Here is a 16,253-nt window from a genome sequence, read left to right as displayed (position 1 = left end):
AAACTGTACATGTTGCCTTCTTATCTCCTACTTTCAACAACTTGACTACTTTAAAATATTTGTGCCCTTACCCACCGAGTCCCTCTATTACTCCATGAACCCGAAATCAAAATGATACAAGGTCTCGTCCGATATTACAAAATCTGGAGGAGGTCCAATAGCAATTCTATCGCTACTCTCTCCATAAGCCAGGTCCGGGTACGCCGGAGTCTCAACATGCGCCCGCAGAACCTTTGCAATCCTGAAATGGACTTCTGCCTCTGCCAGATCAATGGCCTTGGAGAACCCAGTCTCGTGCTCCCCTTTAGCGCCATTATCGAGCAGAAATTGGACCATGTCCAGGCGGCCGTGCTCGGCAGCTCCCTCAATCGCCGTCCTCCCATTCTCAGCTGCGGCAGGGGCGTTGATATCTGCTCCTCGCTCCAGCAGCATCTTGGCAGCCCCCAAATCGCCACTGATTGCTGCCCCCTGTAAGGCCGTGATGCCGCCTTCCCTTACAGGTGGCGCGTTAACATCTGCGCCGAAGGAAAGCAGAAGCTGCATCATCTCATGACCACACCGTCCACTGGTATTACAAGTCGCTTCTTGCAATGCGGTTCTGCCGTAGGCACCACTCGGAGGCGCGTTGATGTCTGCCCTATACTTAAGTAATAAGCGAGCAGCGTCCACTTTATCCAAGTACGCGGCAAGTTGAAGAGGGGTCTTGGTGCCTTTCCAAGCTACATGGCCTCTTCATCCTGAACCTCGTGGCATCTGGCGTCTGTTTTTGCCCCTAAGACTAATGCTTCTTCCAGGCACGCATGATCGAAGTACCGGACGAAGTAGTGTAGTAACTTGCCGTCATCTCCATCTGGGCGGTTGATAGGCGCACCCTTGGCCACCCAATTTCGGAACTGATCTAACTTCGAGGATAAGTCAAGATTAAAGAAAGAAGACTTGGCCAAGGCTTCAAGCAAGGTAACCCCGTTCCTCTTCGCCGGAGCAGCCTTTATATTTGCTCCAACACTGAGGAGAAATTCCACGACTGGAGTTGCCCCGCGTTCGACAGCACTCTGCAGCGCCGTGCGTCCTCCATCCTCATGAGCAGCGAAGTTCGCATCCGCACCATTTTCGAGGAGGAAACGTGTTAGGAGTAGGTTGTTTTTGCCTGCCGCTCGTTGTAAACAGCTCATTCCGCCGCGTCCATGGTAGTTTAAGGGAGCCCCGTGATCAAGAAGGAGGCTGCAGTGAGAAAGGCCCCAATCGACTGCATTCTCCAAAGCGGAAGCTCCAAGTATTGGTGTCGCTAATATGCGGGGTACTAAAAGAGGATAGAGTATTGTAGAGTTCCCTCCAAGTTCGAAAAGAAGATAATCGAGAATTTGATCGGGCATGTCTGAACCAGCTCGCAAGAGGAGAACCATGATGTCGAGTCTCTCATCTTCATTAATGCCCTTATCGATCAAACATATTGGTGCCACTGCTACCAATTCTTCGTCAATCCCTAGACGTTTTGAGCATTCAATTTGGCATGGAGGTGGATTCGGATCCACGCCACGTTGGAGTAGCGTTTGCACAGCAAGAACGTTTCCCGCCTTGACGGCTCGACGTAAGGCGCACTCCAAAGCTGCCTCCTGAAGGATGTTGTGTGCTAGAAGAACTTTCGAGAGCTCAGTGCTACTGATACCCGCGGCTTTGACGACAAGATCAATGAGGGGTAAGTGATCAAGTATCCACTGTCGAAGAAGCGGACATGGGTAAAACTTCCAAGTTGATTCCAAAAGCCTCCGCATGGGCCATAAATCGACTTTGATCGATGGGGGCATTTGAGCTCCTTTCTCCAGCAGAATTTCGGCAAATTTCGGGTTGCTTTCTGAAAAGGAAATACTGAGAGCGTTGCAAGATACTTCAGGAGAACTCCCATTATAGCAACGGTCGATTTCCGACCCTGCCTCGATGAGGACTTTTGCCATGTCGTATTGAGTAGAATATATAGCTTGGAACAGTGGGGGTCCCAAAGAGATGTCAGAGGATTGATGAGCCCTGAACCTTCTATGATCATGTGTGATGGGTGCTGTAACATTGACATCAGCTCCATTGGCAAGTAATATTCTTGCCGACGAGACTGATGTGGTATCTGCAATAGCATGAAGGAGAAGAGAGGACAATCTTTTGGAAAATCCCAGTCCCTTATTGTCGAAAAGTTCAATCAGCTGCTCCCACCATGAGGATTGAGAAGAGTGCGATCTGGACAAGGGAGTGCAATTATCCAGGCCGAGTTGGAGACATCGTATAGCTGCCTCTAAGAAAGCGTCGGGGTCGCCTGGATTAATCTTCAAGTAGGTTGCAAGTTGATCCAGGACATTCATTTCTGTCGCCCACTCAAGAAGTGATGGTATTGCACAAACCCCTGCGATGTTGTTGCAGATAAGATGTAGAACAACGGCAAAGAATAAATTCAGCAAACACTGATCTTTGCACATAGCAATGTGGCAATTCTTTGCATCTGCGTTTTCAAGATAACTCCCGTCGCCGCCTTCGCCAGAGAGAACGTCCTCTGCAATGGAGTAGATCGGCTTCATGAGACGTAGAGAAGTGTCACCACTCGCCAGAGCTGTCCAGCCAGAATAAGGATTTCGTGTCTCCAGCCGGGCTAGCCACCGGAGCTGGTTGACGTTGGAGGCACGACTTTTGATTTCCCCTTTGAGATAATACTTCATGATGTGATTCACTTCTACGGCGGTCGTCAGCGAAGTTCCAGTGGCAATAAGTGCAGTAAGGTATGCCATGGTGTTTTGGCCATTACGTACGAGGAATATCCCCCGCCATACTACGCAACATCTTCGAGAAGCGAGCTGGTATCTTGAAGCGAAACTTCGGGACCATGCTTGGATTAGGAAAACCGTATCCCGGCATGAAGAATTCGGGCGTTGGAAACGGTCGCTGAGTCATGGCTGATGTCGTATTTCCACTATTGCCGTGCACACCTGCTTGATCACTGCGTGTGCAAAGCATGGTCTGCACGGTTTGCAGATCCGGTGATTCGTTCTCCAATAGGGCGCTCATGTCTAGGTCGTTCCCGTCCATATCGAGGAAGGTCTCCTGTAAAGAATCAATATTTGCTGAGTTTGTGCCATGAGATTTTATAACACAAGTGGCATCTGATGAAAAACAAAGTCGTGCAACGCTCGATCCGACGCCTGCCGAGATATCGCTCTCTGAGAGGCCCTTTGTGCGTAGTTCTACCCGATGCTGATCTGTGGTATCAATACCGATGTCTAGTGTGTATTAGAGATGTGACGCTCAAACAATGACGAATTAGGTTTTAATATAGGCTACTCACCAAGTGGGACACTGCCATCCTCTACATCTTGACCGCGAATGCCGCTATATCGACGCATCTCTCTGACAACCCGTTCCGGGGCAAGCTGGCGCCCATTAAGAAAGACCAGGCATTCCTTGCCTGCGGCTTTCTGCTTCCGCATCTCTCGTTTGATGGCTCTCCATTCATTGGCGCGCAGCTTTTTCATGCCTGAATATCGCCTTTTGAACTGCTTGATACTTTTCCAAGTTAGAAGTAGGATATGCAAAGTTTTACACAATAGACACACTGTTTTACATACGTTATTCTGAGCTTGTGTCTCTGGTTCAAAGTCCTGATTGTGTCCTCCGCAGATCTATCTTCAGTGACGTAGAGTTGGGTGATCTCATCGTTCAAACGTTTCCACTCGATGGAAGACATGGCGCTGGCACATTGAGCGATCTATATGAAAAAGCAAAAGATAAGTCGATGATGTCTTGGCTCAACGGAAGTCGCGTGGTGGGAGCAAGTGATGCGCTGGCGTACACAACTGAGGATGCTAAATGCTCGATTCTGATAAGATTGATACTTCAATTTATAAGGGATGGATTGTCTGGAGAGATAGACCTTTTGCACAAACGGCGTTGAGCAAAGGATAGCCTGATTAGTTGGTTGGGACTTCTGCTACATGGCAGATAATGAGCGACAGAGATTGGTTGCCTGGTCTTTGCCAAGGCTCATTAAGAAGTGCCACTGCTAGTCAAAGCTGCGAGAATCATGGAGACGGCCAGTCCTAAAGCGATGAAGCTGTGTATCACCAAAGTTTGATAGGCTAGCGGTCGCCTCTGTGTATCGCCTGTACAAGCGCCGAACGCACAGCGCACAGCCTGCATGGGCCTTTTGATCACATAGAAGCCCAAGAAAAGTCATAGGCAGCAAAGGTTCTGGTTGCCGTACGAAGTGTGGCGAACTACTTTATCAGAGTAGGCCGCCTATGACATTTCCAAGCTACCTAACCTATGGTGGAGGACGGATCGTAATTGTCCCTGCTGTGCTGGGTACCCCCAATACCCCAATTCTTAAGGTACTGTACACCAAGACTCAGCCGAGAGGGTCTCAATATGACTATATCCTTGCTCAACCGACGTGGGCTTTCCCCTTAGTCTTTGGATGTGAGGACCGGCACTCTCAAATAGGTACTCTTGAGATGTCTCAAGGAAAAGGAAGACATGTACCTGGGTGCCTGCCTCCGGTTGGAGACGGGCGCTCAGCGGGCCCACCAAATTGGCTCTCAGCGCTGGGCGATAAGCTGACTATGTCCGATAAGATGAGATAACGATAAGCGAAAAAAGTTGCCGACGTCGAGATTTTTGACGGCCAAGTCCCCCGCCGTCGCTCAGACACCGATCAACCCGTCGACTTCAGCCGCGAAAACAGCAACCATGGGAAAGCGCAAGGTCACCGCCCTCGAGAAGGTCGATGTCGACTTGTGAGTTGCGTGCGATCTTCCCGAAATGCTCAATTGCTAACTAGCACAGCGCCGGCCTTCAGTACAAGATCCGCCGCGACCCCAAGTCGTACGAAGAGAACTTCCTTCAGCAATGGGGCCAGTACGAGAGTCAGCGCGAGGTCTTCCTCGTCTCACCGACGACAGCGACGAGAGAGTACACCGAGTCCTTTCATAACCTCGTCGATCTCCTCGCGCACACCGTCGATCTGTACCCGAAGCACGCCGTCGCGTTCCCCGACGACTTGAAGGCGATCCTGCTGCAGCACCACGAGGTCCTGCACCCCGAGCTGCGCGAGAAGATTGTCGGAAGTTTGGCGCTCCTCCGTAAGAAGGACGTCATCGACTCAACGTACTACCTCACGACGCTGTTCCCCATCCTCGTTTCGTCGCCCAGCAAGACGCTGCGAACGCTCTTGTTCGGCAAGATCCTCACCGAGATGCGCAATGCGAACTCCAAGGCGACGAACCACCCCCTCAACCGCACGATCCAGACCGTCCTCTACAACCTCATCACGGCCGATCGCACATCACCGAAAGGTGTTTGGGCTGTCAAGCTGACCCGCGAGCTGTGGAAGCGACAAATCTGGACCGATGCCAAGACGGTCGACGTTATGAAAGAGGCGGCCCTTTCCGATAACGAAAAGGTTGTCGTTGGTTCCGTTCGGTTCTTCCTCGGTGGCGACAAGGAGCGTGAGGAGTTGGAAGATGACAGCAGCGACGAAGAGCAGATTGATTTGCAAAAGATGAAGCATCAGATCGGCATCAACAAGAAGTCCAACAAGCAGAAGAACGCGTACAAGAAGGCCGTTGCCAAGATTCACAAGCAGGAGCGCGGCAAGGGCAAGCCTCACCCGCTCAACTTCTCCGCCTTCCACCTCCTGCACGACCCTCAAGGCTTTGCCGAGACCGTCTTCCAGAAGCACCTGCAAAACACCAAGACGAAGTTTTCCCAGGAGAACAAGCTCCTCATTCTGCAGCTGGTTACACGACTGGTTGGTCTTCACAAGTTGACCATCATCAGCCTGTACTCGTGGTTCATCAAGTTCCTTACGCCTCGCCAAGAGTCGGTCACTTCGTACCTGGCTTCTCTAGCTCAGGGAACGCATAGCCTGGTCCCCCCTGATGCGGTGGAGCCTCTCATTCAGAAGATCGCCAACGAATTCGTCTCAGAAGCCGCCGCGGCCGAAGTCGCTGCTGCTGGTCTAAATGCTATTCGTGAAATTTGCGTCAGACAGCCCCTGGCCATGACCGACACACTGTTGCAAGATCTTGTTCAATACAGAAAGAGCAAAGACAAGGGAACGATGATGGCGGCCAAGGGTCTCCTGTCGCTGTACAGAGAGGTTGGTGCTGATCTGCTGCAGAGGAAGGACCGAGGCAAGGACGCGTCCATGGGTCTCAGAAGCGGAGAAATCAAGACGAAGAGATTCGGCGAGGAGGCAGTTGGTGGCATCGAGGGCATCGAACTATTGGCAAGATACAAGGAGGAGCAGCGCAAGCTCAAGCGAGCCGCCAAGGGCTTGCCTGAAGACGGCGCCGACAAGGACGAAGACGAGGACGAGGATGGCTACAAGTCTGAGGACTGGGAAGTGGACTCTGACGACAGCGACGACTCGGGCGGCTGGATCAACGTTGACCACTCGGACGATGAGGACAATGAGCCTGCGCCGAAGAAGCGCAGGACAGCAGAGGACGGATCGGACTCTGAGCAGGAAGACGAGGAAGACGACGCCGACGAACTCGAGAGGATACAAAAACTCGCCACAACCACTATTCTCACGCCTGCCGACCTTGCGAAGCTCCAGGAGCTGCGTATGGAGGCCAGTCTCAATAAGACACTGGGCAAGAGCACGAAGCGTTCAAAGGAGCTTGAAAAGGCTCTGGCCCGCCACGCCGACGATGGTCTCACGGCTGAACAGATCGAGGCTCCCGCCAGGCTGCGCAAGACGACCAAGGAGGAGAGAGTTGCGATGGCCAGTGAAGGCAAGCCGGGCCGCGAAGAGCACAAGTCGACGCAGGCCATCCGCCGGTCGAAGAAGGAGGCCGAGGGCAAGAGTTCGACGAACAAGGAGAAGGCGCGCCAGAAGAACTTCATGATGACGCTGAACAAGGCCAAGTACAAAAACAAGAGGAGTTTGGTGCAGACGAAGAAGGTGCTGCAGGGCCACATTGACAGGAGTAAACGTGGCGGTAGACGTGCCAACGGTACATAGACTCGGCTCTTAGTTTGGGGATGATGGCGTATGTAATCAAAAGCTCTGGGGTTCAGCATGCAAACAAGTCAAGTTTCTTCAGCCAAATGTCTGCTCACGTTCATGACAACTCCGCGCAAGTTTGACTACTAGGTATGTATATCCGTGAGGTCGTACATGACCGGATCCAGCCAGCACAATGCTTCATTTTGAATTATCTCTACTTACCTAGGCTCGCCTGTCCTAACATCCTCTCACCACTCCCTCAGCAGCACTCCAACTAAAGCAGACGCGTCTTTTTTTCGTACCAGAGCTGCATAGGTTTTAGCGACATGGGCAACCACAACTCTGACCGATACACCTCACTCGAGCCATGAACTTACACCAGGCTCAATGCTTCTTCTTTTCCCGATCGGGGTGCAGTCTTGGCCAATGCGTCCTCTTCCATGCAGTCCAATTTCCCGAATATCCTACCATCTTTTTAGCAGCCAGGCAATCTGAGCACAGCATTCTACCTAGTGGAGCAAAGTTCTTCTGGCAACCGCACTTTTTCCTCAAGATGGTACCCAGGGAGGAAACCGGCTCCGAAGGCTTGTCGTCGTCATCCATCGATCCGTCCTTTTCGCTGCTGCTTGACAGGTTATCTCGACATTCGCGGCAGTGGCCCTCGGGGGTCCGATGGACCTGGTGGCCGCAACCAGTGCACTGCATGATTTCGGCTTCCGGGAGGCTCTGGAGGGCTCGTAGGGGCTCGGCGCTGGTCGTCCCTTCGAAGAGGCACTTCCTGCAGTGGGACTTACCCTGTACTACGTGGTTATGCTCACATATGACACAAATTCCCTGCGCGGTAAAGAAAGCTGTCAGCGGTGTGTTTGGGGTATCTGGGGCAATGCATCCCTCGCAGCGCTTCGTGCCCGCGGGCACGTTCATGGCGTGGCAGACGTCACAGAGAGCCGGCGGTCGAGTAAGGTTCTGTGACGAGGGAGGGATGTTTTTGAACGGGTTGGGTTGACTGTTACCTTCTTTGGGACCGGCACCATCGTCTGGGCCAAAGGCGACGAGAATGCAGATGCACTCTGCGCAACGTCTTCGTCCGGGGGCACATGGCACACCCGATCTCTTACAGCGGACGCAGAGAAACGGTCTGTGGGGTTGGAAGCCTTGGTATTCTTGGGAGAGCCTGTCACTGTCATCTTGCTTCGGAGGGCTGATGGGGGCCGCTGGTGCCTCGTTTGTGTTGTCGCGAATCGGAACGACACCGGTGCTGAGTAGGAGGAGGGCCTCGGCGGCGATGTTGCGGAGGACCTGCTCCCTGATATTGCTCTGCTTGCAGTTCTCGCATACGGTAGGGACGGGTTGGCCGTTGGTGCCGATGGGTTCCGGGCCTAGGAGAGTCTCAGCGCATTGGGGGCATGTCCGGCATGCTTGAACATCAGGATACTGGGAGTTGTTGCCGATGACGGATCTAAGAGGAGGGAGGGTGACTGAGAAGCCGCTAGAGGGCCGATTCGGTTGAAGAGGGTTGAGTTGAAGGAACTCAGGGACTGGCTGGGTATGAGTGCCAACTGCTGAGATACCTCCTTGAGGGACGTATGGGCCTCGGCGGTAGATCGACAAGATGTCTGTTGCTGGGCTATGGGGTAATGGACAGGTCGATGAACGGGTGTTTTGTCCGTCACGGGATGTGTTGATATGGATATTTTTTGGCCTCTTTCGTGATTGATCCAGGCTTGGGAGCGCTGCCCATCTCTTACCAGGGTGTCCGGGAGTACCGCAGGGCATCTTGGTCTCCACTGAAGAGGCTGTTAGTGTAGTGAGGGCACGATTGACTTACGATGTAATACTGCTAGGAACGCGGCGGTGGTTAAGTACCAGTGTTGATATTGGAGGCCCAAGTAACGTAGTAAGGAAAGCTGAGATGATCGAGATGCTCCGAGAAGATGCTGTCTTATCTAACTTCTTGTTATCTTAAATACAGTATGACAGCAGTATGTCTTGTGTTGGGTTCTCATTGCTTTCAAGTGACAAGAAGTACCTAGTTCATTGTCCATTGACCCGAATGACAATGAGAACATCCTTCTTGTCCCTTCAATCATATCATCTCAAGTATGGAAACAATTGCTTCGCCGAGGACAAAGCATTTGAGGTAAAGGATCGTGGCGTGGCTCAAGCGACATGGGCGACTTGACCGCAATGAGCATTTCTTTTATGTCTTCTCATACGCGAGTCTTCATGTGCGCCTCACTCCGCTTATGGAACATTCGAATATATGATTGTCAGAGGCGATCAAGGGTCAGTAATCCTCAGAATAAGATCTACACCTAGGCTCAAGCCGAAAGCAACTACAAGCTTTGATGGAGCCTGAGGCCATGCCCACGAGCTACCGCTGAATCCTCCACAACCGTCACCGATGATGAGAAGATTGGATCGAACATGACAAAACGGCATATTCAAGCAAAATCCGATTTCAAAAAAGGTATCCGGTCTCATTTTGGCCGGTATTAATGGCCGGCATGGCACCGGGGCTTACTGCAACCATGTATAATGTGACTCTCGAGCTGCCCCGTCAAGCAAGGGCTCACGGCCCTAGTACCCGTAGCCCAGATCGTCTAGTTGGTTAGGATGATACGTTGTGGTTCTTCTATACAGCGATCCGTGTTGACGGCGGTTCGAATCCGCCTCTGGGCACGAATTCTTTTGTTTCCTGTTTTGCTGTTCGTAGATGAAGGATTTCAGCCTAATTTGAGTCTTTGTCGTGGTTTTTGTTGGGGTTGTGAAGGTTCTGAAGATCCTGGAACGCCGTCCGATGGAGCCGGCCTCGGACGCGGAGCCGAATGTGGATACTTGCGCCGGTGTCTTCGCACAGGGCATGCTAATTGAAGCCTTGTGAGATATACTCTACTCAACTACGTGTGCTTGCTTTCAGTACCTTAAGGTAGAAAGAAAGAAATAGCCACTGTGTCTCGCTTCGATTTTCAAATTTCAAGACGTCAGTTTGAAGTCGTGATGTTGCATTATAACCAGAATCGCGTCCGATTTGGCTCGGAGAGATTGGGGTCCAAGAATTCCTTCGTATCCTACCTTGTATCGTTCAGGTTACCCTGACACGCCTGATGGGCCTGGCTTTCCAGGAAGGTTGAATTAGAGCCAACACAACGTCGACGCATAGAGGCGGTCCAAGCGAAATAGAAAGCCATCATCATTTACCAATTCACAGGCTTTTCATTAGTCGCAACATCAGGGCGGCATGCGCGTGTAATCCTGTGCTGTTCCACTAATACCACCTGATTGCCGTTGGGAGTCTAACTCTGCCTCTGCCAAGACTGTTCAGCCGCCCGACATGAGACGACCGGCGAGATTGGAATAGCACACATCCAACCTGACGGCTCCTATAATTCGCTGAAGCCGAAGGGGGCCAACAACTCCCTGGCTGCATCTCACTGCATGGATTCCTTCCGGCATAGCGGTCCAACCAAGGTGGACACGCGGTCGGAAGCCGGGGGTTGCGGCCGCTAAGGGAGGACAATCTTACCACAACCGGCACTACGAGGCTCCTTCCGTGGCCCTATCGACACGTCAAAATTTGAAAAGATGGGTAGACGTTATACCAGTAGATTGGGTCGCTGGGCTGACGTGAGACCCTGTCAACTTCATTTGAAGCTTAATTGGTGTTTCACGCAATGATGTATTGGGCTTTTTGCGATGACCGAATCAGGCTGTACGAAGTAGTAAGAACAATCCCGCATTACACTTGATAATTGTTGACCGCTCATCTCGATCGAAGAAAAGCGTTTGCCTGTGGGTGAATTGTTCCGTTGTTGGGTGCAAAACAGAGTGCGGCGCAGCACCGGGATATCGACAGCACGTCAATTTTCTTCGTTGGTTCCAACTCTATTACCGCCGTTTGTGATTCGGGCTTTCTGCCACATTTGGTTGTTTGCTCGATCTCATCACACGGCTTTTGTGGTCCGCCACCCTGCTAATCCAACCTGAATAGAACTTCACTGCGACTTTGATGCTGGGAGACAATATGTTGCATGTTGGAACGCGGTTGCAATTGGGGGCCCGTCCCGGGGGCGGGCTGAAGCAAACTGCATACCGCCGCGGCGCAGAGGGCGGGCGGTAAGAATTGAGTGGGTGTGGCGCCGCCATTCCCGTCCGAAGTAAAAGCAGAGATACGGCACGTCCTTGCCTTGCCCAGATAGATGCCAATTCTCCGATGGGAGAGTGCTTTACTTATATGCAGAAGACTGTGCCCCGATGCCTTTAGATTTTCTCTTCCCTCTTTAGACACTGCAGTAGTTTTGTTCTTCCTATCTCGCACCTCCTTCTGTGGCTTGGCTTTGGCCCTCTTACACGCGACTCAGACGACCATACATATCTCACACAAGGTTGCCTTGGAGCTATGGAGACAGATACAAAGCCCACGTCTGGGAGTGATGTCGAGCGAGGGAGCACGTACACGGGCAGCGTCCTCCCAGAGACCAAGGAAGTTGTCGATGGAGCGTCACAGAGCAGGCATCCTAGAGATGGCATGGCGGTATGGCGCTGGCCATGCATACAGTCTGCCTTCTTCCTCGGAGGCATGCTGCTTGGTGAGAACACCACTTTCTTCTAAGTTCACAAAGACTCCGAACACCAGCTAATGTATACCGTCAACATCTAGGATACGATGTCAGTAACATTGCGAACATCCAACCCCCGATCTACGAAGCCTTCGGCCAGGTTCATCTTCTGCCGTGGGTTGCGACGGGTTACACGGCAACCCAGGTCTGCATGGTTCCTCTCGTCCGCAAGCTGGCGCTATTGGGACACGTGAAGTTGCAAATAGTCGCCTACACCTTGATATTCCTCATCGGTGCAGCAGTGTCTGGTTCCGCCACAAGCATGAACTCCGTCATCATCGGCCGCGCGGTTTCGGGAGTCGGAGGCGCTGGAATCTACCAGCTGTAGGTGACGTGTACTTGAGCATTTAATATTGGCTAACAATGTGACCTAGCTGTATTTTGGTTAATGTTCTTCTCACAACCCCAGCTGAACTACCTCGCGTCCAGGGTATCATGGCCGTCTCCTGGGCAATTGGACTGACACTGGGCCCTGTCATCGGAGGAGCCTTTGCTGAGAACCAAAGCGCCACTTGGAGGTGGGCTATGTATCTCAACCTACCAATCCTGGCTGTCATTGCTGTCCTAAATTTCGTGGCTCTACCTCCCATCGAGGTCGGCGTCAATACACCCCTCGTCGGTGGTCTCCTCACCATCGACTGGTTCGGTATCATCTTGCACATGGCCGGCTTCATTCTCTTGTGCTCCGCGCTCATCTTCAGCGGTTCCACTTGGGAGTGGTCATCTCACTCAGCGATCGTGGCCTGGGTCTTTGTGGGTGTCATCTACGCCGTCTATCTTGCGCAGCAATACTTTTGTCTCTTTACTAGCAAGCAACACCGAGCAATCCCCGCCGACCTCCTCAAGAGCCGAACCGTCGCCCTCGTCGGCCTTGGAACAATGGCTGCCGGCAGCTGTTACGGAATCGCCTTGTACTACACACCATTGTTCTTCGCCTTCACAAAGGGAGTTGAGCCAGTCGATGCTGCCGTCCGCATACTTCCCTTCATCTTCACCTTCATTGTCTTCACAATCGTCATGGCCGGACTCATCCCAGTCATCGGTCGATATGCCCCCTTTTACGTGGCAGGCGGTGCCCTAGCAATGATCGGCGCCGGCCTCCAATCTCAGATCACACCTCAGACCTCCGAAGCCCGGGTGATGGGGGTCAGTACCCTCATTGGTGCCGGAACCGGATGTATATGGCAGACCGGGGTAGCCATCATGACACAGGCCGTACCTGCGAACCGTCGTCTCGACGTTACCGCGCTCTTCATCATGGTTCAGCTTGGCGGTATCTCGGTCACTCTTGCCCTGGCAGGTTGCGTCTTTTCGAATCTCGGCTTCAATCGCCTCCACGCGTCACTTTCCGGGCTTGGATATAACGATCATGATATCAGGGAAGCACTGGCTGGTCTCGACTCCAAGATTTGGACGGCTGCGGATCGTCGGGTGGTTGCGGTTGCCGTTCAGGATGTCGCGAGTGTGATTGCCGATATGCAATTCGTAATTGTGGCGGCGGGAGCTATTGCATTTCTCAGTGGTTGTTTCATGAAGTGGGAGAAGCTGGAATTTGGGAAAGTGAAGGCGGCCAAGTGAAGTTGTGGTAGTGCTTACCTTCGATGCTCGACCAGATGAATCTAACGGAGAGCATCTGCCAAGATCACGGTGCTAGCAGGACATTGGGTTTCTCCCGGTAGATTTTGCCCTTTTGTTGTTGTCGGCTTGGATATTAAACCTTCATATTACTTCACAGTGGTGGACAGATAGCTATTTCTCATGATCCGTACATACATGCATGTTAATCAAACGGAACTTCCAGAACTAGGTCTCTAACCAGCGTGATTTTGCGGAAGATTGGAAAGTGGCTGATTCACCTTATGTGGGATGGACCAGTCAAGAAATCAACATTCCATCCAATAATTTACGGAGGACTCGGGGACGGGGGCTTGAAAAAAGAGAAAGAAAATGATCTTCTGTAGGGAACTGGACAAAAGGTTAGGCGTTTGGCTCAAGCAGCTCGAGGAAGGACGGATTCCACTGGCGTCTTCTCAACCACTCTGCCACGTCTCCCATATCACTTGATGGAATGAGGGCAGAAGAAGATGCTCAAATACCTGCCTTACTCCCTCCCCGTGGGGTTTACTACCACGTGACCACTTATTATTCAGATGCCTTTGCTACCGCGCCGAGCTAAAGGCATGCGCCGGCCCCGACTTGGCTGCAGCTCTTGCCCAGCCTGATTTTGAGACAAATACTATCCTCCTGGAGAAAGACGGGATTTAGAGAAGCCTCACTGGTGTGCTGCTAGCTGCGAGTCATATGAAATTGTCTGTATACACAAATAGATTCTACTCAAATAGTCAAATTAAGTAGACCAACTCTGCCGTTTCCGCAATTCACCAGAAGCCGGCTGGGCGTATTGTATTTACATTAATCTTTTGATACGGGAGGGATCATGTCATGAACCTACTTTCCAATCATTCTACTAAAATCTCTAGAGCCTACCTGTTGGAAGTGTTTGTATTATTGAGAGCGGTCGCAATCTTGTGAGCTGGGAAGCCCACCTAACTCTTAGCATCAATAATGTTTTCAGCCGTACGCGCAGGAGTTCTGCTATCTGTTGTTAAAGCTCATAGCATCTCTCCACGCTTTATCATCAGGTTCTAAGTTTTGTGTGACTGAAGAAAATAAACCATAGAGCAATTGTAGGGTATTGATCATAGTTGAGACCTGACAGATAACAAGCACAAGTGCGAGTCTCTGCTATTCGATGACGTGACCTCATCGCCTTTTCACTGCAACATTTGTCGACATTCACGAGTTAACGAACGGAACCTTCCGCAGCCTCACAGCGTAGCAACGGTACAACCTCCAGCTCGACAATCCACCCTCTTGTTTCCCAACTTCCTCACTGAGAGTTTGGCGCGCGGTAGTGGTTCTTCAAGCGTGGGTCAGTACCGGGGTAAAACTCGCCATCGTCGGAAAACGTATGCGCTGGCGGAGTGGGGTCAGCTTGGCCGCGTCTATTGTTCCGGTTGGGCGGGGTCTGGGGGTTGAAGGGACCGGCCGAGAGACCGGCCGAACTTGGCGTAGAAGGAGGACCAGGAGGGGTGTGTTGGAAGTATTGAGCGTATGGATTGTAGTTCGAATAGCCAACTGCTGCCGCCGGATCAACTGGAGAAGATCGATGATCTTCAGGGCTATAGCCGGGAGGCCGAGAGCCTAGATTGCTGTCAGGACGGAAGTTGAGACCGGGATGAGAAGGAGGCATCGGGCCTGCATGAGCCGCATGAGTCGCGCCGTAAGGGGAAGGACCGTAGAATGGGTGAGGCGGGAATGAAGGCTGAGCAGGGTGGGTAGGATCGTAGCCAGGATGAGGCATACCTTGAGCTGCCGCCATGTTTGCAGCCTCAACAGCTTTGGCCTGGTGGTAGGCAAGATCGCCTGCGATTTGGAGGTTAGCGTTATGCTGCGATGAAGATGGTGGGATGGCACCATGTCCATGTGAAGATCCGGGATGCTGATCGGCGTGGCCAAACGGTGGGGGTGGGGCTAGCACGTGAAATCGCGGGGGAACGAAACCTCTCATGTAAGGATGAGGAGGATTTAGATGTCCGTAATTGGCGAACTTGTGCATATACATACCGTGATCAACTGGAGTACTGGTAGGAGAACTGTCGAGACGCGTGGGGGTGAAGGGCTGAGCGGATGGGTTCAGGTTGGCCGCGGAGCCCGAGGAAGCGCTGACCTTGCCGGAGCTGGAACGCGACATGCTGATGCTAGGGGTGCTATCTTGAGATGCTATCGCGGGAATAATGTGACTTTCCTGTTTTGGGAATATTCTGGACTGGTAGTAGCGAGGGTGCTTCTTTTTCGGAACTCGGATGTGGCGTTTGATGAGATGGGGCTGTCTGCGGCGATGAAATACGGAAGGAGCGAGAGTTGCAGTGGGGACTGTTCCCTCCATGTTTATACCATTGCGTCTGCTTGATGGTTTGTTGAAGATGTCTTCACTTTCTGCGTTGGATTGTGGGAAATAATGGACATCGTTGACTTGTCACAGAAGAAATGAGTGAGGTAAAAGTAGACAAGAGACATGATCCCTGCCTGGGCGGCGCCAAACTTATCCCAACTACTCTTTTGTCCATGGTTCCGTTTGCTGCCTGGAAAAGAGCGCCTGGAACCTATGAATACTTTTGTTTGATTTCCAATCTTTGGACCAGGTTTCGATATCAATCTGTTTTGCTGCTCACAATGCCCTGATGTCGCAATGGGAAGAAAAGGCCGATCTCAAGATTTGAAACACCAGTAGAACCACTTCACAACTTATCAAAGGTTCCTCAGGAATTGACAGCTGCTGTACTTGGAAAATCTGCATGTTTACTAGGTACTTTGGAATCTACCTACATTGGTGTCTTTGAGGGTTGCGGTCTCATGACAAATTATTCTTTCCTCACCACGCCAGATTGCACAGGTTATTGAAGTTCCTGCCTACTTTGGCAGCATGCCCTGGCGTAGAAGGCTGATTCCAGACTTCATAGCTGTTGATCTGATAGCGTATTCTGTATCGAATATGACACAAAGGCTAAGTCTTGATAATGCACGGATTTCCGTTTCATTCCCTGGCCATGCGTATGTGACCAAAAACTGCTAGGCGCGATCAA

At 51.8% G+C, this 16,253-nt stretch overlaps 6 protein-coding genes and 1 non-coding gene across 7 annotated transcripts; 4 read left to right on the top strand and 3 right to left on the bottom strand.

The window, feature by feature from the left end:
- Positions 1–87: 87 nt before the first annotated feature.
- On the bottom strand, positions 88–3,721 carry BDP55DRAFT_637418 (uncharacterized protein; the record flags this gene model as incomplete). Its single annotated transcript, XM_060572984.1, has 5 exons — positions 88–637; positions 724–2,713; positions 2,790–3,257; positions 3,323–3,540; positions 3,603–3,721. The coding sequence occupies 5 exons, from the start codon at positions 3,719–3,721 to the stop codon at positions 88–90; spliced, it is 3,345 nt and encodes a 1,114-aa protein (XP_060423676.1).
- A 1,001-nt stretch (positions 3,722–4,722) lies between these two features.
- Positions 4,723–7,003, top strand: BDP55DRAFT_564103 (SDA1-domain-containing protein; the record flags this gene model as incomplete). Its single annotated transcript, XM_060570302.1, has 2 exons — positions 4,723–4,769; positions 4,819–7,003. The coding sequence occupies 2 exons, from the start codon at positions 4,723–4,725 to the stop codon at positions 7,001–7,003; spliced, it is 2,232 nt and encodes a 743-aa protein (XP_060423675.1).
- A 1,014-nt stretch (positions 7,004–8,017) lies between these two features.
- On the bottom strand, positions 8,018–8,410 carry BDP55DRAFT_518055 (uncharacterized protein; the record flags this gene model as incomplete). The annotated part of the gene is made up of 1 exon (XM_060567756.1): positions 8,018–8,410. A coding segment is annotated over one exon (393 nt), but the record flags the coding sequence as incomplete, so codon positions are not given.
- A 1,170-nt stretch (positions 8,411–9,580) lies between these two features.
- Positions 9,581–9,670, top strand: BDP55DRAFT_t312. The gene has a single exon. It is a non-coding gene; the product is annotated as a tRNA-His (tRNA).
- On the top strand, positions 9,590–9,888 carry BDP55DRAFT_681208 (uncharacterized protein; the record flags this gene model as incomplete). Its single annotated transcript, XM_060576166.1, has 1 exon — positions 9,590–9,888. A coding segment is annotated over exon 1 (254 nt), but the record flags the coding sequence as incomplete, so codon positions are not given.
- Positions 9,889–11,280: 1,392 nt separating this feature from the next.
- On the top strand, positions 11,281–13,373 carry BDP55DRAFT_621069 (major facilitator superfamily transporter). Its single transcript, XM_060571347.1, has 3 exons — positions 11,281–11,577; positions 11,649–11,931; positions 11,982–13,373. The coding sequence occupies exons 1-3, from the start codon at positions 11,388–11,390 to the stop codon at positions 13,183–13,185; spliced, it is 1,677 nt and encodes a 558-aa protein (XP_060423672.1). The 5' UTR covers positions 11,281–11,387; the 3' UTR covers positions 13,186–13,373.
- A 1,124-nt stretch (positions 13,374–14,497) lies between these two features.
- BDP55DRAFT_733726 (uncharacterized protein) lies at positions 14,498–15,361 on the bottom strand (the record flags this gene model as incomplete). Its single annotated transcript, XM_060580135.1, has 2 exons — positions 14,498–15,033; positions 15,235–15,361. 2 exons carry the CDS (start codon positions 15,359–15,361, stop codon positions 14,498–14,500), a joined length of 663 nt encoding a protein of 220 aa, XP_060423671.1.
- Positions 15,362–16,253: the final 892 nt, after the last annotated feature.

This window comes from Colletotrichum godetiae (assembly GCF_030913485.1).
Source record: "Colletotrichum godetiae strain CBS 193.32 chromosome Unknown BDP55scaffold_67, whole genome shotgun sequence".
Taxonomy (NCBI): Eukaryota; Fungi; Ascomycota; class Sordariomycetes; order Glomerellales; family Glomerellaceae; genus Colletotrichum; species Colletotrichum godetiae.
The sequence above is the reverse complement of the archived record's forward strand: the minus strand, read 5'-3'. Positions and strand labels throughout refer to the sequence as shown.